Source organism: Zosterops lateralis, assembly GCF_965231275.1.
Source record: "Zosterops lateralis genome assembly, chromosome: 1".
Lineage (NCBI taxonomy): Eukaryota > Metazoa > Chordata > Aves > Passeriformes > Zosteropidae > Zosterops > Zosterops lateralis.
The window spans coordinates 39,621,158-39,643,589 of record NC_139762.1 but is presented as its reverse complement, the minus strand read 5'-3'; the positions used below and the strand labels follow the sequence as shown (position 1 = coordinate 39,643,589).

The window sequence follows — 22,432 nt, the reverse complement described above, 5'->3', positions numbered from 1 at the left end:
CTATTCAATGCTGGTATGTCTATATTTGAAAAAAAACCCAAATCAAACAAACCACCCCAACAAACCACAAACTAACCAAATGAAATATGGTGTGTATGGCTGAAGATGCTAGAGAGGGAGAGGGACAATTAAAAAAGCAAAAGAACAGAACTTTAAATGAAATGTCATCCAAAGCTCTGGTATCACACATACTCAGCATGCTATTTTAAATCTCATTGTAGAAGCAATTAGTCAACAGTTGTAGCTTCTTTTGTGAGCATAAGCAGGTTCTCAGGTGCCATCATCAGGGTCATGGATGAACAGCTCAAAAAGGGATCGATGCCACCGTTTTGCAATGACATTTCTGAGCACTTGCAGGAAGGATGTACATCTGCATTTGCATGTAACTACCATTATCTGGGTGTAAGCTGCATCAAACAAAAGCACAACTTCAATCAAAACACTTCATTAAATAGGGATGTCAATGTAGAGGCATTAAATTTGTAAAAGCAAGTGGAAGTAGATTTCAGAGGAAACTCATCAGATTGAGGACTGATGACATTTGCATTACAATTTCAGTGGAAACCTTGCTTGATTTAGTTATTGCAGGACAGGAAAAGACAATTCATAGAAATGACAAAACTTTTATGTTACTTCAGCTATAAGACTGATCCCTAAATACAAATGTTGCCTTACCCTTAGATCCACTACCAGCCTGCACTGCTTCTTACTATACCAAATTCCAACTTTCCTCATTTATTTTAATGGAAACAACACTGCAGTTGAGGGAAAATACTTCAATGTTTCATTCTGCAGGATGATGGAATCCTCAGTCTTTACACCAGATTCGTTAGCATACATTTGATACATGTGAAAAGGCCCCACCTATATTGCCCAGCTTTGAGGACTTGAAAACAAATTTCTGGAGCAGAGAAACTCCTGTTGACAATACATATAATTTGGATTGGATTTTTTTAAAAAGATGTATATTTTCAACAGTGAAACAGACAATAAATAAAGTGTTCTCATACAGTCAGGAAGTTCTTTGTTTCAAGTCAAAATACTGCAAAGACTCAAAGAAAGCCACTAGTCTGCTATGACTAGCCAAGAGCACAATTAGTTATTACTTGATGACAGGATCAGATATAATAAGGAAACCCAGATGGGTGATACACAAAATGAGGTGTCCTGATTGAGTGCGACAACATTCAGATTGAATTTTCTAAAAACATCATACATCTTTTAACAAACTTGTGTGATAATGGTCCTGTTGTATCTAGCTCTGCTCATACAGACACTATTTCATATATAAAATTGGAGTACACAAAACCTGTACACTCCCATAGCTGTACTCACTCCATTCAGTGACAAGTGAACACACACACTCTTTTAAGTATTCCATTGCAGCAGATCTAGAATAGTATTATCATTTTTGCTACAAAATAATGACAAGAATATACATTATGGCAGCACTGATCCCCTCTCAGTCACAAAAAGAAGTTTGACTGTACCCTTTATACTACTGGTATTAACTGGCAAGTCAGTGTTATCCTTGGAGTCTGTTTTGCACAACCCTAAGAGACTTTCCTACATGTGCATCTTCTCCTGGGTGATGCAATGTTTGCAGTTTATGAAAACACTTACTCAATTGACTTCACAAGTAAAATTAAATGCTGAAGAAAAGGACACTTGATCTTACAGTAATTCTTTTCCACACAGCAACTTCTGCACATTTAGGAGGAAAAAAGTAAAGAAAAAAAATAACTCTTTGCTTTCTCAAGACTTCAACCGCACTGTGATAAGTGAATGCAAAATATGTGTTTGCACACACATACATGTTTTAAACACACTGCTGACAAAAAGCACTGTTACCCTAGAGCTGTTGTTCTAGATAGTATCTCACAGTTTTAAAATGTGCAAATTACTATGAATTACCTTATAATTTGCAAAACGAAATGGCAGGCAAAATAAAAATCAAGCTAAAATCTACTTCATAATTTCAAAGCTGAAGTCTGGTACTGGTTCAGTCTTGAACAATTCAACCACTACAAAACACATATTGAGAGGCACCATTTAGAGTCTTCCTTACAGTAAGAGATTTACTTTTTAACTGCTGGCAAAATCCAAGTACATGTTCCCCTCCTGAGCATCTTTTAATCTTTATAGTTTCTGTTCCTTTAATCCATGTAGAACAGACCCTGACCAAGCAGGTATGTCTCCCCAGCCCAGGTTACAGAGGGAAGGCAGCTCTGGTTCAGTGTCAACTGAGTTCAGGTGTATTTCTGAAAAGACTGGAAAGCAAGATTTAAACTGTGCAAGCTCCAATTAAAGCAGAAATACAGCTCAAACAAAGAAAAAGTCTACCTATTAAAAACGTCTTAGCAGCTGTGACCAGCATGGATTAGAAATGGTGAGAGAGGTTGCCCAGTGGCTGTTTTTCTGGTTTCACACACTTTTCCCACTAGAGCAAAGAATGATCAAGAGACTCATCATCTCAATGAGTACTCTTACTGGAAACAGCTTTTGTGGAAAGTCAGACCCTTAAATGCATCCATGTCGTAATTTTACTCCTACAAGACATAGTGCTCTACTGCCTACTTAAAGACATACAGAAAGAATCAAAAATATAGGATAATTTAAGACCTTGTTTTTTCAGTACTACTTGTAAAGACAAACCTGAACACATAAGAGAAATCACCTTTCATAACCCTGCAAGTGTGCTAAGGATGCACATGGGCCTGACTGCCCACAGGCACGCAAGTATTAAAGAAAAGGAGTTAAACAGACCAACCCTCATCCAGATCAATGTCTTACTGTCATACATTTATCTTCTTTGTCTGTTGTATGGCCACCAGGTCTACAACTCCTGAAGCCTCCTAAAATCAGAGGACTTTAACAGCCAAAATAGTGCAAAGAAAAGACAAAATCCCCAATCCTCCCACCAAAAAACACCCCAGCACAGCATGTCCTTCCTATCCTTTCAAATACTGAGAAACAGAATAACAAATATGAGTAAGGAAGCAATGTGAATCTGTGCATAGCATTACCTTTTTTTTTTTTTTTTTTTTTCCCTAACAGTCTATATGTTTGCTTTTCATTAGCTCCCTGTAGTGGCAAAACTATAAATGTAAAAGTTAGAGACATAAAAGGAAAAAATAAAGTAGCCAATAGAAAAGATGTGAAATACACTTACACAGCCACAGTTTGTTTTACAGCTGCTTTACATAACCATAAAAATGTAATATACCATGGACTTTTGGCAGTGTCTAGAGAGGCAGCATCAAATGGCAATAATGGAGTAAGCACAAATGATCTCTTTGGAACAATTAAGCAATTTTTGAAGAACCACTATGTCCAACAAGTAATGGGTCCAAAGAGAGAGAAAGGTCAAAAGTGTGAGTTTCTCTGTACTGATCAGAGATCACATATATGACCCTCTGGAAGAGAGGGTAACTTCATAATCATATTATATAACCCTTACTAGAAAGTATCTCTGTGTTTAGCACACTAAACAAAAATAGAGATCTTTCCTTCAGATGCCAAAGGCAAGAATGCTTTCTTCCATCCAGTTGTCTCAGCATAATTAATAAATAAATAAAGGACAAAAAAATGCTTACCCTCTATGCATAACCAGCTGAGAAAATCATTGCCTATATATAAAACAATGATGTGCTCAGACAGTTCAGTAAACAGTCTGGCACTTTACAGAAAAAATTGGGTAAATAATATATATTGTACATTAAACTCTAAACTGTTTTAGTGACCTTGAACTCTAGTAATATAAGCAGGGACATGCAAACCCACTTATTTCTGGACACAGTTCATTCACTATCTCCAGCAAGGACTGAAATTTAACACTAGACCAAGTATGTCATTAGGATATGACACATTATCTTTCAGGAAAGCCAATCTAAGCAAACATTATTTTAATATCTAAAAAAAATGAGATTCTCCCTCTGAAAAGAAGTAATTTGCTAAAACAGCAATTAAATGACTTTCCAGGTGTGATATTCAATGTGTACATGAGAGGAGGATTAGTAAAAATACTGACCAAAGAATCCTTCATTTGCCTGCATACAGCTGTCTGCTGTGTAATGCTCATACAGGCTCACCTTCCGCACACTCAAATGTCCTCATAACTCCCAAGTGAAGTTTAGATGTATCCTCCTGACTAGAAACCTTTCAAGCTAATAAAATACTTTTCCAATGACCAAAGAGTACTACATAAAGACAGATGATAAATTTCAATTTCTATGTTACCTTGCAACTCAGGATTATCCCATTTACCCATTTAAGTACTTTAAAAACACTTTCCTCTTTCCTGTTTCATCAAGCTACTCTGATTCATGACCAGATACTTTAGCAATTTAAAAAAAAAATCTATATACACATTCAGTATTTTAGCTGATCACTGCTACTTCATTTGCAAGTAAATTAATAAAACAAGAATGGTTATGTCTGCTTATTTTTTAATTCCTAATACACATTTTCTTTCTGTCAACAGGACAACCTTGCCTCTTCAATTCCCTGTATGCATAGGCTGCAGACATTGACAGATGTAATGGCTTACTGCTGAAGGATCAGTGCAGCCATCAGGAAAGAGAAGGGACCAGAACATACTCAGCTCAGAAGGATAAGGAGGCAGGAGGAACTAGCACTGTTCTTTATAAGGTTGAGATGGCTTGCAGAAAGAGGCCCATGGGCCAGAAGAGACACTCTAACTCTTTCTGCCAGAACTTACACCACACTGGTGATTTGGAACACATTAGATTATGATGAAGGAAAGGAAAACTTAGAAAAGAAACAGAGAGATTGCTCAGAGTCTCTGCAAGAGCCTGTAAGATTTACTAGGGGAAAAGGATCTGGCAATATACACTTTTTCTCTCTTGTTCCCTGATTTTAAGAGTTACATCTAATCCCACCTTATATTTTCACTCTTTCCCAGTATGTCATAGTTCAGCCATCAACTGCAGCTCCATCTTTTTTTTCCTCATTTGTTCAGAATCAGTGAAGACTGTTGCAAACAGAACAGACTTCAGTAGGTAAAAGATATCTCTCCTTTCCAGAACCTAAGCTAAATCAGCACTCCACCCTTACCTCTCTAAGTCCAGCTGTGAATCACTAAAAATTCTCACACAGCTGTTCACCCAGCCATGAAAGAGGTCACAGCACATCCTCACTTACCCACAGTCCTTCACTCTGCTGCTACCACTTACTGCTGGACCCTTTATTGTATGCCCCCTGCAAGGTGTTACCACAAAAGCCTCTGCTATGCAATCCCTACTTTTCAGTCTTTTCTGACAAAATGCAGTACTAGTTAATAAATATCTCCTAAATAGCTAGGTCTGGGCTACTCAGCAAGCAGTGAAATGTGCACCTGAACAATCTCAATGATAAATTATTTGTCTGGACTTTACATCTCCTCATAAATAAGATTCTTCAGTGAAATGCAAGGCAAAATCCTTGAAATGCAATGCAGAAAGTAGAAACTCCACAGCACATTGGGTTACAAAATTTGCATTTTTTTTGTGGGAAAAACAATATACAACACATACCTGATACATTACAAAACCTCGTATGTAATGTAGTATTTATAGTCATTAAGAGTACACACACTGAATACTAAGTACTTGAAACTGGAACATCTCACCACATGTAATAGCTATGCATTTTAACTCATATTTCCCTAACAAATAGTTACAGTCCTCCTAGATATTGAGATGGAAGGTGAAGTAAGAGCACAAAGACACCAAAGAAAGAGATTAGCTGTTGGACAGCTTCATTATTTCTCTGCCACTATCCATGAGGAAAAAAATCCCAACACTAATATATCTCAAAATACACTATCCTATTACAAAGTAGTAGTATCACAGAGTAACAGCTGTGATAACCTTGGCATGCATAAAACCGGAAAATAACCAAATCACACATTCAAGATAATACAAGAACTGCTGAATAAAACAACTCACTTATTTACCTCTATCAGATAAGGAGAAAAAAGGGCAATTTTGCAACATAAGCAGAACTTTTTTCGGGAAGGGAGGATAGTGTGACACCTACAAGCCCAAAGATTAAACCTACTTTTTTAATAAAGAACATTTAAACATAGATGGAAATTTACATACCACTTTGCCAACACTGACAAAAATTAAAGAAGTGCTTTACTCTGAAAAGTTTACAGTCTAAATTCAGCAACACAATTGCATGAAGGTTAATCCTTCACGAAAGCAAGGAGAAGTGGCTGAGTGACAGGAAACAAGAGCTTGCTTTAAATGGCAAAGCATAAAAAGAAGAGGCAAGAAGGGCAGAAGTTAAACATTTTCTGTGGCTAAAAGCCATGTCAATTGGAACAACGAAAGAGAAAAGAGCCTGAAGTTAGTGGAGTGGAATGAAGGACAATGAGGTGGGGGAAGGAGGTCATTTTGTGGGTATTCCACATAGAACATGAAAAGACCATTTGGGGGTCATTTAATTCAGCACCCTACTCCTGGCAGTGGTAAGAGCTGACTCCTCAGAATAGGTGACGGTGGACACTCTCTGTAGCCCATTCCCTTTGTAATCCCACAGAATCCACAGCCACTGGATTAGGGGTGCTAAAGGGTACATGCCTGACTTTTCTCTTTGTATCTGTTTAAGGACCTGTTGCTCATGATTTGACCAACCCACCTTTGAATATGCTGATACTATCTGCCTGCACAACCTCCTGCAGAAGAGTTTCCAGAACCTCACTGCCTACTCGGTAGAAGGACCTTACCTGTTCTAAAATGATCTTTTAACAGTTTCAGTGAATATGTGTTTCCAGTATTATGGAATTTACTGAATAACAGCTTTTGCCATACTTCTCTTCCAGTTGCTACAAAAACAGGGTGTGCTCCTTTGGAAGATTCAGATTCACAGAGCCTTCAACAAAATTAATTTACAGCTTCCTATCTTTAATAGTAGTCTATTTGATTGGGATTACTGAGTCACTTGTTTCTCTCTCCATTTTCTGCCCTCTTCCTTCATTTCTTGGGCTGCCTTTTATTCCCTCTGCTTCTTTGCTTGCTATTACTTCTCCAGTTATTTTTTCCCCATTCCTCACATCTCACTGATTTGCTTCTAGGAGGACATGGCTCAAGAATAACATGTGATTCAAGCAGCAGTTCCAGGAACTCTGCAAAAATACAGCAGGACACCTGTAACATATATTCTTCAAGGTATAGTATGTTGTTCCCACTATAAGATCATATAAGTGCATTCACTTTATTACTAAATTAATATTTTATCTCTCAGGCGAGAGTGTAAAACAATCACCACAGAAAAACTATTGTTGCAGCTTGTATGATCTACTGTTTCAAAAATCTGCTCATGCCCAGGAAGAGGATGGCCCATGCATGGTCCTCCCCATCCATCAAGAGAAGGATGTCCTGTGTCTTCTGTTCCTCACAGTGCAAGGAGCAGGAAGCAGAGCTAAACTGGTGGAGCAGAAAAAGCATCAGTCTTGTCTCTACTTCCAACTTTGCTGCAACTGTTCCAGCAACCAGGGCAAAATCACCTCAGTCATCCTGATGGGTCACCTTTCTCTGCTGTCCCTTATGGCCTCCATTAATGTCTTGTACAATCTTACTGCCTTGAGTGGTTTTACGTCCTTTTCTGTTCCTCATCTGCAACTCAGTCATCTCCCAGCTTCCTTGCAATCTGATTAACCTCATGAGAGGAGTGAGGGAAGGGAAAAATTGGAAAGATGCTATTCTAAAGAAGACATTAAGATTTCACTAGAGATTTCAACCCTGGGATGCATCTGAAAGACAAGCAGCAGGGCAGCTGAAGGCATGGCATGAGTTACATTCAAAACTTAGATCTCCTAGGTCACTCTTGTCGCTACTGTACATCTTTCTGCCTGATTTCCTAGGTTACAAGGGTGCTGTTAAAATTCAATTTAAAGTAGGAAGGAAAGCATCACCACAACTTTAATGCAATGGAGAACTCAGTGAGATTCATGATATTTTGAGACTTAGCATAGCTATTTAAAGCCTTCAGTCTTTTCTCTCTCCCACAGTCACCCAAGTGTAAGGAGGCATAAATACTTTTACCAGAACTCAAGGCACTACAAAATATGATGAGAACCTCAAATTAAGAATTACCCCATCAAAAAGAAAGCTAGACAATTCTTGTTGATAAATAACTTATAAGGAAGACAAGGAGGACACTAACTATAAAGGCTTGTATGCATCACCTAATTTACCTCCTTTAAAAAGGTTACTAAGACATATAGAGAATACTGTGCACATACAGTGTTACAACAATCTGATAGATCAGAAACTTCTGATAAAATGATCTTCTGTGGTACAGTACAGTATTGATCTAATTACTTTTAAACGGTATTATTACAACTGCGTACATTTTAGCAATCTTTCAAAACCATCTGCAGCAGCTAAACACTGCTTTAATGAAATAAATTGCACTTTCTCCACCATTTATAGGCCACTTCTCAGAGCAGCTACACTTGTTCAGAATATAAAGTAACACACTGAAACTTTCTAGAAGTTGTCCACTTGAAAACTGCAAACATGACAATCCGTAACAGTCGTAACCTAAATTAGCACCTTAAGATGCCAGTGAAGATATTCAAACTGCATCTAAAACCTTTGAGACAGTTACTCTGGAAGTTTTTCTTGTAGAACAACCACTATCTCAAATAAATCTGACAAAGTACTTAGACTGTATCAGAAGTAGTTTGTGGTTTTTTGGGGTTTTTTATCAGTTTACCTATTGTGAAAAGACATTTTTGATTTCAGAATTAGTTTTTAATGTTTGGGGGTCTTTTCACTCCTGTGTGCAACTCCTGTGTGATCCTAGGCATCAAAATAAAACACCAAGACCCCTCTCCTGATTTCTCCCAGTGAGACACTGGGATTAGCCCACTGGCCAGAATGTATTGCTCAGATACCCATAGCAGAAAAAGCATTAAATATTAGCAGTCCATCTGCTCCAGAAAGTTCCTCTCCATTTTGCCTTTACAATTCTCAGTACCAGACCAAGATTCTGTGTTTCCAGTAAGTCCAGCAGCTTCAGAGGGAGAGATGAGCAATCTTTTTAAATAGTCTTTTATATTGATACAAAGTACAAAATACATCTAACATGCTTATCTGATTAGGTCTACACTCACTTTTGACTCTAAGTTGAAGCTCCTGCAGGAATTGAGACCTAAATTCTACACTGATTCACAGAAACACAGAAGCAAAGAAATCTAACAGGACTCTACATCATTAATCGTACAGCCTCTTTAATCCAATTACTTTGTATTTTCTCTTACACAAATGAACTGCCAAAACTTGGCCTGGACCCAGTTCTCAAAACAGCTCAATTTCATCTTACCTGACCCATATTTTCAGTTGTGAAATTATGGAAGAGACTGGAGGGAGTGGGGAGATTCAAATACCACATCTGCCCCAAGCCACGGTCTGTGTGCCCCACTCTCCTCTTCTCCGCCAGCTTCCTTCCCCCAGAGTCCAGGGGGACTGCAAATTGGATATTGAACTTAAGCATACAGCTCTGCAACATCTCCTTATAATGTCAATTAGCCCCTTACACACAGAAAATATGTATTAAATGCATGGTTGCAACCATTACATTTTCCACAAATGCCTTGGAATTTTAATTGCATGTTGCTGAAATTTGCAAATTGGCAAGAGAAACAAGAAAACCCCCCTGAATTCCTGAGTGCACAGTGTTTATTTTGACAGTTGTAGTTTATTTATAGTACTTGACAATACATGTTCTCTCCTCGGTTTTGTAATATAATGAAGTGAATATTTAGATCTCCACTGTTAAGCCTCAGAGGGAAAAATAAGTATAAATTTATTTCATTCAAATAAATGTACAGATTGGCAAGATTTAACTTATAATGACTAAATTGCATCACTAATTTAACTTAGTTTGAACCACTTTGTTTTGTGGAGAAAGCATAGCCCTTAACTTTGACCGTGGTGTGTGTCTGCACAGGTGTGCAGTAACCTCTTAACCCATTCACATAGAATGTTATCCTTTTTTTTAGTACATTAAATGCTTCTGAAAAGGTGCTGCATGGAAGGCTGGTCTGTCATGTACAATTACAGAAGAGTGCAGGAGGCTGCAGAAGTTTCACTATGCACAAACTCCCTGATCACCTTAACCCACGGATGTACCGGTGCAGGTGAGCTCTGCTTCCATCCCCGGCACAATCCCCTCCCAACAGCAAGGCCAAAGCGAACATCTGCCAGACGCAATGACACTGGCTCCCAAAACCAGCCCTTCCTTCAGAAACCACAAGGCTCTGGCAACCTGCCCTGGTTGAACTCTTCAAATATGAACCCATCCTCCTTGATCCCCATGACAAGTCAGTTATCCATGGGTAATTTTGTCTTCATGTAAAAAAGCAAGATAGATTTGAGCCCTAAAGTATTAACAGCTCACATACATTTTTTTCCATTTACGTCTATGAAGTTTCTTAAAAGAAAACCAGACATATAAACTGCTGTTATACACATATCCAGTATAAAAATCTAGACAAGCAGCACTGGAATATAAGTGAAAAACCAAACAAGACTGTGTAGCCAAGAGGAAATATAAGAATTTGTCAGATAAAACATATATGCAGCATCATAAACACAGTTGCACAGTGCCCTCCAAGGGCAGCAAAACTGAAAGTCAAATAACAAAATTAAGTGGTATACATAAGAGTGTGCACAGAAGAGATTTCAATCCTCTTTGTTCTTAGCCATGATACAATTTCACAGCCGCGCTCAAGATTTATCATTTCCATGTTTGGCATGCAAGAGCCCAGAATGCAGTTCATTTGGGAATTACCAAGCCAGGACATGCCAAGCAAAATCTACCACAGCATCAGCCAGCTCCTGCCACAGCATTCAAACAGCCTGGCCATCAAAACATTTCTGTTAAAATAAAAACAGAAGTGGCTTCAGAAAAGTTAATCCCTGTAATATTAACTAATCAATCCTCAGCAGAGGAACTGCTCCTGTGCAGCCTTTGTCTGAGTACATCAGGCAGAGGACTTCGCCTGCAGGAGCTGCTACCTCCACATACTTAAATTCAGCCAATGTAGAAATGTATTATTTTTATGGTTTGCAAGCTAGACCATACACAGCTGCAGAGGATCTCTAAATTAGTTAATACACCATTTCAAAAGGAAGACTTATTTCTCCAGGGATCATGTGCCAAACAAAGCAAGGAGGGAATGTTGAACCACTGGTAGTTTATATGACAAAAGATATTTTTCAACTACAAACAGCACTAATTATGAAGGTCCTTCCTATCCTACATCTGGAAAATTCTCACAGAAAACACTCACATTTTCAACCCAACATAAAGGGGAAAAAGAAAAATAAAAGAGTTCTAAAACCACTTTTGTAAGCTGATAATTTCACCTTCCTTAAAGGCAAAAATAATTTTTTATTTCTACAAGGAAGCAAAAGCTGGCATTTGTGTCATTCCTGACCTAATAATCTGCCTGTGCATATTAAGGAAAAAAAGTCATAATGAAATTAAGCTTGTTAGTTAGAAAATGTAAGACTGGAAAGTTTATGCTATAGAATATGATTGTGTTCAGGAAGGGCTATTTCACACATGAAAAAAAAAACAACACTGATATTAGAATTTAACAGTGACAATCCATCCTTAGATACTATACTAGATTTAAAAGAAAAAGCACTTAAAGCATTATTGGAGTTGAAAGTATTGAAAAAATACATTTGCAAAAAATTACAAGCACTATAAAAAAAATGTAAGCAAGACAAATGCCAGACTTGCATGGTATGTAGATGAAATATATTAATTATAATATGAAGCTGTTGAGTTCAAAACTGCCTTTGAGCCACACATTTTATGCAGACTTTTCTCAAGCCAAGAAATCTTAATTCCACATTGCAAAGTTTTGAAAACTATTAATATTCCATATGTTATAAAGGAGAGCACTTCTCCCCACCATCTTTACTGAGACACATATTTATTAAGTGCTGACAGTTAAATTTCACGAGACTCTCAAGGAGATCTGGTCTTTATTCTGTGAATTTACAAAAACTGGGCTGAAGGTGCCAAGAAACACAACTGTATTTTATTATTATTTAAATAATGAATTTGTGATAGCATTTTACTCTGAAGCAATGGTAAGCCCTGCAGGCAAATGCCTCCTTCAGTGAAGGTTTGAAAATTATTTTTGTTTAAATAACAGCTGGTCTTGGCTATATGGACTTAAATGAGCCATGTGGAGACAAACTTGTTTCAGTTTGGCTAAGATAGATTAAAAAACATTAATTCTAGTTAATATCCATTTTGGTCCCTCTACACAGATGGAAAAAATAACATTAAATTACCATGCTTACATACAGTCAATACCAGACACCCAATAAAGCACAAATTCAAAGCTCTGCTCATAATGCAACTGATGCACACAGTTCCAGCAGAACAGCTCAGCTGCAAGTTAGCTTGAAACAAAAGAGATATACATTCATTTTTCCACTTTGCCAGAGACTTCCTGCATGACCTTGGACAAGTCACTTGTTTTTTGTGTGCTGCAACTCCTGACCCCTAAAAACAGGGAAAACCACTTGTTCTGTAACCTCACATCAGTAAGCAGATCCACCACCAGGAGATGCTTAGATACAGAGGTTGAATAAATGACACAAAGTGAATAAAGAGTACTTAAAGCTTTAATTTACTTCTCGTAAAGCTTTGGACACTTTATCACAGAGACAGAAGGAAAGCTTTTGCACAACACTTGTGTTACCAGTAAACAAAAATCAGGACTGCCTACATAGCAAGATGGAACCATGTTTTGACATCTGCAGACCCAAAGCAAAGGCATGACACCTCCTCTGTCACCAGCACACACAAAACACCAAAAGTAAGAAGTTCCAAGTTACCTTCTTTGAGTTCTAAAACAGAAGCTAAACTCTCTGATATAAAACAAAGTAGGAGAAGAGATCACCAGATACACTCTTAAAGATTTAAAACCCTTTGGGTCCAAACAGTCGTTCTCCAATTCATATTAACCACTAACCACCTTTTGAACTCAAAAATCATATTTAACTTTCATAGCTCAGTATTAGTATTGGGAGTCAAATCATCTTGCAGAAATTAAAGACCTCCACAGCACTGGCCTACTGAAAACAGTGAAGAGGACTAAAATCCATTCAGAAGCAGCTGCCAAACATACATTACACTAGGACACTTATGAGGACAGCATTGTTTCCAGCAAGAACCCACAAATTTGTGACATGTATTAAATATATCTTTTTAGAAAATGTTTTCAAGTCCAAAAATCTACTTCTTGAATGCAGGCCAAACAGAGATTGTTTCCATGCACATATTCTGCACCTCTGCACAACTAACTTCACTAGCCTGTGAAAATCAAAATTACAGCCTGAGGAAGGAGACACAAGCGCAAAGGACTATGAGAAATGAAGCAGCCAGTGAAACACAAGCCCAGGTAAGCTTTTGGGCAACACAGGCAAGATATGGAAAAACCAGAAGCAAGGAAAGTACTGAGGAGAGAGGACCTTCTGGAACAAACTTCCCCTCATATTACCCACATATGTGTAAAAACCACACAGCTGCTCAATCACAGGGTGTTGAGTGTGCTTGGGGTTTGGCTTTTTTGGTTTTTGTTTTTTAAGCAGATGATCTGTGGGTTACACACATGAAAATACAGTCACTGAAAGCTACAAAAATAAAAATGAAACATTTATTTTTAAGCTATTTTGTTTGAAATGTCAAATGGTTGTCATTATTTGTAATTGCATCTTGTATGTCATATTTTATAAGAAGAAAAATACCTCATGTAAGATGTGGTAAAATAGTTCTTACTAAAAATCATTCACAACCGGAACCTTTGTCTTTCAATAAGCAGAGCTGCTCTGGGATGTGTTAAATATCTTCAACTCTTATTACTGCAATAAGACTGAAAGAAGAACAGTATTTTGCAGTGAGGCAAAAAATTGAAGCACAGCTAACCATGAACTTCTATCAAATACTGGGCATAGAATAGGGAAAAATACAAACATGGTGGTGGAGGGTGTAAGAACAGATGTCCAGAAAAAGAATAAAGATAATGATGTTTCCAATATAACACAGAATACAGTTTTGGACAAACACTTTCAAATGTGACTTGAGGCTTTGGCAACCCCTAAAATTGACAGCACAACAGGTAGTATGTGGCATCATACATAATGCCCTGAATATGTAAGTTCTAAGATTAAACTTGCAGAAGAAAGCAAGATGCCTGGAAGGAGAGGACTGGCCTCTCCTCTAGTGACATCTGAAAAAAGTAGAGGCACAAAGGCAGCAGAGATATGAGTGGCAGGAGGTCAGAGGCAAGGTTAGAATAAGCAAAGTCATAAAGGCAGGAAACTGAAACTAAGTTCTTGAACTATGTATTTAATACCTCCTTCACAGTATGCCAATAATGTTCATATGAAAGGAAAAAATATAAAGGAAAGCAGTGACCCTGTTAGCAGGCTTCCCAAGAACAAATTTTGGCAACCTTAAACATCATACAGCAACCAGAATCTCTCATTTGCTTAATCTCCTCACAGTCATAAATTGACTATTTCTTTTTTTCACAGGAGGAGAACTTCCTCCATAACTGCAATAGCTGAAACTCATCTCAGCTGAAACAATAGCTGTTGTGGCAATCAGCACCTGCCTGCCTTTTTACAAACCATCCACTACAAGGGCAAACTCCCAAATGCTTGACTGCACAACTGGAGCCTTGTAAGCCATAAGCAGAGCTGCTCCTCTTGGCTCTCAGCACCACATTTACAGAAGTAGGATGACTTTACCCCAAGATGAGCAATACCAAAACTGCTTTGGTCACACACACACACAACAAATCCCTCCACTCACGTTTTCCTACCTATCAACACATTAAAAGGCAGTAACAGCTACACCAGTTTCATGCATTACTTTCAGGAGTTGCCAGCCTTCACTGTCACTCATCTGAAAGTCAAAAGGAATGCAGAATACTTGTAACTCCACTATGGATGAAGATTAACCATCACTACTTGTACTACAAACTGATTTTTACCATTAGAAATATTTGTAAAGGCTGAAATAACACAAACTTACTACGTGGGCCTTGAAGCGCATTATCCTCAATGGCCTACGTAATTAAAAAAGAAAAACAAAAACTATATCGTATTTTGACAAGTAGTCTGCTAGCTCATCTTTACCTGTGACTGAATCCAATTGAAACAAGGACAAATTAGGGTTCTAATATCATTTACACAAACCTTCTGAAGAAACACGCAATCTAATGTACTCATACACTACCACAGCTTTTGGACAGACTTGCAAAATTCTGTCTGAAGTCCCAGCACCTTGACCATTCAGACTCAGTTATCTGAGCAAGTAACAGTGCCTGACATGTGCTTCTGTGTTTCTTTCCCATGAAAATCAGGTTAAAGTGGGGGGACGACGGAAAAATGTGTGGATTTCATCCTGACACAGAGCTAGGACACACACAGGACAGACGTCTCCAGCCCAAGAACTGGAAATTTTGTAATATTCGGGTAAGTCATTACTGTCCCTAAAACAACATTGTCACAGCTAAAGATTTCAAAACTTATTGGTTATAATCCCAACAGTACAAAAATCTTCTTGGTATCAGATTAGATGTCACACATCACATTCAATCTCTTCTTTAATTAATTATGATCCTAGGGACTGGTACTGAAAGGGTGGCTCTGGACCTGTCAGGCAAACTCTTGTGCTAATGCCTCCCCACAGACTAACAGTGGCAAAAATCTTCAATAAAAACGTTCATGCACATTTGTGGGTGGAAACTCAATATTAAAAGGATAAATTTAAACAGTTATTTCTAAAAATAATTATTTATCTGATTTCTGCTATTACCAACATCAAAAGACACCAAACCTCAGCCACAGCAAGAAGATGTGAACAGAGTCATGCACTGGCAACTACAGCAAACACAGACCAGACCGAAAGCCTCGTTCCTCTCGGATGAGCAAGTATAACCAAAGATGTTACACTACTACTGCCTCCTCTCCAAATGCAAAGCGGTTCAGGGACACCATGAAATGAAACAAATCAACCTGCTAGATTTTTTTTTTTTAAATACAAGTTTCTAAAACATACTTAAAAATGAGCTGCTTTATAAAGGGCAACAGAATATCCCTGCTTTCTGTTTCATCAGCTAAGATGCGTGTTCCAGTGGGGCACCCACTGAGTGACGAATTTGCACTTCTCTTCCACTGTCAGCTGCTGTTCACAACAGAACTCTGAGCTAAAAACCTCAGAGCATTCTATGCTTCCTTGGCAGGATTCTTATTTATATAAGATTAGTGCAGTCAGGCATTAGATTTATAAACCAAAACCAAAAACAAACAAGGAGAAAGTTTTCACGCTCTTCCTTATAGGCCAGTTTCTGAAAGGTACACACACAAAACAGTATAACATATTGAAAGGCAATTGTTAAAAAAAAAAAAACAAACAACAAAACAAAACAAACAGAAAACTGGTCAAAACACATACAATCTCTGGAGGCACCCCCACCTGGAAACTATTTAAAGTCATGCAAGTATTCACAAAAGTACTGTTGGCCCCTAAACAGCAGTTTCTCTGCTGCATCCAGAGCCTCTGCAGGCAGCTACAACACACTGGCACACTGCAGCCCCTCACCTTCCCCCACCCTCCTACGGTAAGGAATCAACACCAACCTGCAGTTGGGAGGTGGATCTAAGGTGATGTCAGCCAATTCCTTCTGAATCCTGTGGCAATAAAGCAAGAAGGAACAAAGGTAAGTCACTGTGTGGGATAGCAGTTAACACATTCTCCTTGCAGACATACTGTCACTGTGAGCTGGCCACAGTACATGAGAGAGGCACTCTCAGCTGCAGCCTCCCACCAGTCCAAACCCCCCAAGCAGGACAGGCACCCTGCTCTGTTAAAAAGGCAGGAAAGCAGACAGGCATCATGCACTGAACCCAGACAGGTGCACTGCTCCACACTCCCACAAAGATGCCAACCACGCAGTGTAAAAGACTGTCCGCTTTGCTCTGCCAACCAGCCTGTAAACGAGGGGAAACCTCTGCAAATGTGATGCACCAAGAGGAAACTGCAGTCTGAAAAGGAATTTTGTCTTACAGGATTGAGAGAAACAGTCGTTGCCAAATTGGCTCCCTCCTCTCTCCCCCAGTTTCTCATCACCATCCTGAGAAAAAAAACCCACAGCCCTGAGGGAGTCAATAACTGCGCCATTCTCAAGGACACTTTAAGGAAGGTGAATATCTATTTCTGAGGCTCCTGCACATTCCTGCCACCTTCAATTCTCCCTTCTCTTCACCCTCGAGAGCCACACAACACCCCCATTTCCCCTCCCTAGGACTCCAGACGCTCCCTCTCTCCACTGTGCTCAGCCAACACCCTGTCCTCCCGGCCCAGACTATTCTGGGCTTACGCTGCTTTTGCCACAAAACACCCAACCAGCTATCATCCTCTTCCCTGGAGTCCCATTACTGTCACTCAGGCTTCCCTTCCAGATTTCCCCACCCAGCACTCAGCCTGCCTCCCTTCTCTTTTAAACTCAGCCAGCATCTCCTGCCACTTGTCACACACAAGAACCACAGCCTTTCCACAGGAGGCAATTTAAAATCTTCTCCTTAAAAGAGTGAAGGGCACAACATGTAAACACTGCTTGCCACTATCTATGTCAGTTTACCATGGAAACCTGCTGAGTGGAGATCTGGAACAACTAAACTGCCTAAATTCTACAAAGCCACAGAGAACTTAGTTGCTACGATGGGGCATTTGCATAAAACCCCAGTCACTTTAGACACCTACTGATACAACCTCTCTGCTGCTTGGCAAAGCTGTTCAGTGAGATGGTTTATTATTCTTGCTGAAGTACTGCAAGTTTGCTTGAAAACCTCCATTTGTCAGCTTAGCTCCCTGGAGCAGGATGGTGCTGAATTCAGGTGACACACAGAATAAATAAGAAAGGGTAACTTTTTTTTTTTTTTTTTTTTTTTTTTTTTTTTTTTTTAATTAGTAGCTCCAAGAGTCTGTCCAAGTGAAGAAAACTGATTGACACAGCCGTTCTGGAATTACTGTTCTATGCAGGTGTCTCTCCCTAGACATTATTCTGGAATAAAAATTACTTTATCCTCAAAAAAAGCCCAAACCCACTCTGTGCTGTAAACAAAGACTATTTTAGAGCAGAATGTCCACAACTGGGCCTGCTGTGGATTATTCTGTCAGCATCCAATCATACATAGAAAATTCAATATAAGTGATGAGCGGACAAAAATAACAGTAACATATTTGTTGGTAAAGATCTCAGGCTATATTATACCCCTTATTGGAATGCACTCCCCCAAAGCAAGCAAACTCAAAACTTCACAAACATTAATTAATCTCCAAACCAGCCCTAGAAAGAAAAAAGGACACTCTAGACTCCAACCCAAAACAGAGGGAAATGGATGTTGAAATGCAATGCCTTACTTGGGACCATACAGCTTCCAGTAGGAGGAAAAAACAACAAACCAACAATGGTCTAAATGTCAATCCTACCCCATTCCCATAACAAGTGCTAGTAAGGAAAAAGGAAAAGACAGCAGAAATAATTGAGAGTCAGGATAACAGCCCAGAAGAAAAGCCAGGAAAATCTTTGGAATAAGCAGGAAGAGGGACCAGAGAGCAGTGAAGTTGGGCAGACACTCACTGCAGTGAGACGCTGAAAAAAGTGAGACAATAGCAGCTTCAAATGGAAAGGTTGAGCACAAGGGCTAGGGATGAGGAATGGGAGCAGTGGGGGAACAGAGCAAAATAAAATGAGGAAGAAGGGAAGATGCAACGAATCAGTGAGAAAACTGACTGCAGCCTCACCTCTTGGCACTGGTAGATAGCAGTTTAGAGTTTTTACTCATGCTGACTTTGCTTTCCTTCTTCTTAGGCGTGCTTGTCTCTTTCTCTGTCTGTTGGTTGGAGGATGAAGATGAGGAGGAGCTGGTGCTGGCCCTCGAATCGTCATCCGACATAGCGACCCCCCCACCACACACCCCAACCTGGAGAGGAGACACCATGGGGTGTGGGGAACAAACAGTGAACACAAACACACACAGAGAAAGGCTGCTGACAATCTCGCTCTGTGTTTGGGTCATGCTCCTTTTAAAGGATCCTCGTGTCTCCCTCTCCTCTGTAGGCCCTACAGCCGTAGCAGGAGGAGCAGTAGCTTCCCCTGCACTAGTAACACCGAGGAGCAAGGGTAAAGAGACTTTAAAAGCTTCCTCTCAAAAAGCAAGTGCGGAATGAGAGGAGACTGGAACAAGGAGACTGCGAGGATCAGGGAAGCTCAAAGCAATTCTTTCTAATCTCCCCCAAACTGCACACACAAGAGGAGCCATCACCACCCACCACTATCGAGCCTAGGGGTGTAGGAGATAAAAATGGAACAGCTCCGGTCCCTTGGGTTCCCGGGAGGCACGTGGGGGAGGCAGGAAGGGATGGGGCCGGGGGGGTGACCGTCGCCAGCTCTAAAATGGAAGTGGGGCATCACTGGCAACACAGGGAAGACCCTGGCAGATGTGTGACCTGTGGTGGGGAAACCCCTGCCTGCTGGATAAGCCCTGTCTGTGGGACCGGGTGTGGGAAGCCGTGAGGGGAGGCGGGCAGGAGGGGAGAGACAAGGGAAGGGCTCAGCGGGGAGTGGGGTGCGCTGGTGGCACCCACCGAGGCCCACGGCACCAGGGGCATGTGCCAGCCGAGGGGGAAGGGAGCAGAGGGTCTGTGCCGAGGGGAAGGACAGCCAGGGCCTAGGAGGGGCGAGAGCGGAGGGCCCGGGAGGCCGGTGCCAGGGAGGGGGAGCGGGGCCGGGGGAGGCAGCCCGGGGGCACGGCGGAGGAGGGCGAGCACGGCGGGCTGCCGAGGGCAGGTCCGCACCCAGAGGGGCCAGAAGCCGTCGGGAGGGATGGGGGGGCGGCAGAGCACCCCGGGAGAGTTCGGGGAAGGGCTCGGGGGCAGCCGCGGGCGCCGGGGGGAGGCGGGGGGGCGCACACGGCCGCCTCCCTCCCTGCCAGGGCCGGGGCCCCCGGGGAGCTCCGCCGGCCGAGGGCAGAGGGGGCCCGGCCGAGCTGCCCCGGCCGCGGGCCCGCAGGGCCGGGGGACAGCGGTACCTGACAGCCCCGGGCGCGACCCCCCTGCCCCGCCGGCTGCCGCCCCATCGCCGGGCCCGGCCGGCCCTGCCCCTCGCCCCTGCCCCCGGGGAGGGCGGCGGGGGGTGCCCCGTCCCCCTACCTCTCCCTTTGTGTCTGGCTGCTCCTCCTCGGTGCGGCTGGGCCTGGCCACTCGTGTCTCTCTCGCTGGGAGAGAAGCGGAAGTGCTGCAACAGCAACTATTAAACAGGCAATGGCTTCCCTGGCTGCCTCCCCCACCGCCGAGCGGGGCTGGGGGGCTGGGGCCGGGGCGCCACCCCGGGGGGCGGCGGGGGCGGGCGGCGGAGCCCCGGGCCCGGGATGGATGGATGGAGGGGGATCCCGGCCGCACGGCCCCCTCCCTTCCCTGCCCCCGGGAGGGAAGAAAGGGGCACACGGAGGGGGACGGGAGTTTTTAATGGAGACCCTCTGGAAAGTGACCTGCAGGGGTGTCGGGGGAGAGGGGCAGGCGCCCTCCCGGCTCCCCCGTGCTCCGTGCAGAGCCCAGGGTGGGAGCAGGTGGCGGGGAGAGGGGCAGCTCCGGGGCCGCTGCTTTTAGGGCTCCGAGGGGGGAACGGGCTCGGCGCGGGGGCTGCCTGCTTTCCTCCTATCCTCACAACTGCTTCAACCCCAAAGCCTCTCCCCTCCCTCCCTCACCTGCTTTGTCCCTTCGGCAGCAGCAGCAACTTCTCACCTGTCTCAGTTTGAAAGCAATAAGGGGAAAAAAAGAAAATAAGAAAAAAAAAAAAAAAAAAAAAAGAGCCTAGTCCAAAGCCCACTCGCCCCCCCAATGCAGGTAAAAGGAATCCCCGGCAGCTTTCCCGTCTCTCACCTGTTTCAGCCCTACAGCAGCAGCTGTGTCCTCCCTTCCCTCCCCCGGCTCAGCCCTGAACCAGCAGCAGGAGCAGCCGCTTCCCACTCGCCCTCGCCCGGAGTTCAGGATTCCATTGTCCCCCACACTGCATTTGGTGACATCACTGACACACAAAGAAGGGGCACTTCGTGATGTCATCAACGCATGCTGGGAGAGAAAACAAAATTCTGGGCTTGGCAGCGGCAGCACCAACACACAGAGGCACTCAGATACACACACAGACCTTTCCATTTTCTAAAGGTAAAAGTATTAGGGATTTTTTTTCCCCCCAGTCCCCTGATGGGGAGCTCGTCTGCGGGAAAAGGCGTGTTGTATTCGCTAGCGTGTTGTAATCGCGGGGCGATTTATTCATTTCTCCGAAACCTCTGCTGTCCATCTCTGTCTCCCTGTCCACCCAAGGGAGAAAAGTGGTTTGTCTGGAGCTGCCCACTCCCCCGGCCCGGGCGCGGGGGGCAGCCCCGGTGGGCACCCGCGACCCTTCCTGGGGGTGCCGGCCCCACACTGGTGAAGGGACAATGGGGACCAGCATCCCCACCCACCTCACCCACATGGGGCACCTTTGGCTCGGTGCCGCCAGTTTCCACAGCCTATCGAGGGATCGCCTATCGAGTTACTTGGTGTCCTCAGTGGCCGAAAATACACTGGACTGTCACCACCGCGCACCACGATAATGGATCGGAGTTTGTATGTCACCCCTTCTCCCACGGGAGGACCTCGAGGGGATCCGCAGGCACACGGGACTGCCGGCTCCACAGGGCGCTGTTGCGACACGACACCTCGGGATCCCCAGGGGGCGATTACAAAACCGAACCCGCAGGAGCGGCGGGGGACGGGGGCGGGGGGACATCCCAAGGTTGGACATCTCCCTTCGCAGCCCCGCGGGGGGAGCGGGGGCACCGAGGCCGGCCCCTCCTGGAGCCCGGTATTCCCGTCCGGCGCTGCCCCTTCCCGGGCTGCCCACATGGCCCCGGCCGGGGGAGCCCTCCCCATCCCCTGGGACTGGCGCTGTGGAGCTGCCCCCGGGAAGAGCCTGCCCCTTAGCTAGGGCGGAGGCTTGAGTGGGGATGAAACCCCTCAGGCTGGGCTCGGGTAGTGGGTGCCCGTGGCTTCATTTGGGGTCAGCTGTCAGCCAGGCTGCCTAGGGATGCTGAGCCCTTCCCCCGTGGGACAGCAGCTTCACGCTTTGTGGCTCAACACAAGGATCTGCTCGTGGCACTGGCCTTTCACCATTTATGTCCTGTGATCTCTGAGCCAGAGGTACCCCTAGAGTGGACATCCTTGCAGGGACAGTTTTTTCCTGTCACTCTCTCCTCTGCTTTCTTGGACTTTTACATCTGCTGCTTCTCTCTCCTTACCCTCTCTTTTTCTTCTCCCTCACCCATTTTCTCCACACATC

The 22,432-nt window shown here is 42.9% G+C and overlaps 1 protein-coding gene across 4 annotated transcripts in view; it reads right to left on the bottom strand.

Moving 5' to 3' along the window:
- Nucleotides 1–21,183, bottom strand: part of LOC310918891 (ubiquitin-conjugating enzyme E2 E1) — a 45,425-nt gene extending 24,242 nt beyond the window's left edge. The window contains exons 1-3 of one of the 4 annotated variants that reach the window (XM_083877878.1): nucleotides 20,995–21,183; nucleotides 18,859–19,037; nucleotides 16,692–16,742 (exon numbers count right to left, since the gene is read on the bottom strand). In XM_083877878.1, coding sequence (XP_083734004.1) covers nucleotides 16,692–16,742; nucleotides 18,859–19,037; nucleotides 20,995–21,174 — 410 coding nt within the window. In that variant the 5' untranslated portion in view covers nucleotides 21,175–21,183. Of the gene's footprint in view, nucleotides 1–16,691; nucleotides 16,743–18,858; nucleotides 19,038–20,265; nucleotides 20,357–20,819; nucleotides 20,837–20,994 lie in introns of those variants that run through there. The other 3 variants (XM_083877875.1, XM_083877877.1, XM_083877876.1) reach the window with 3 other exon arrangements.
- Between the last annotated feature and the right edge of the window lie 1,249 nt (nucleotides 21,184–22,432).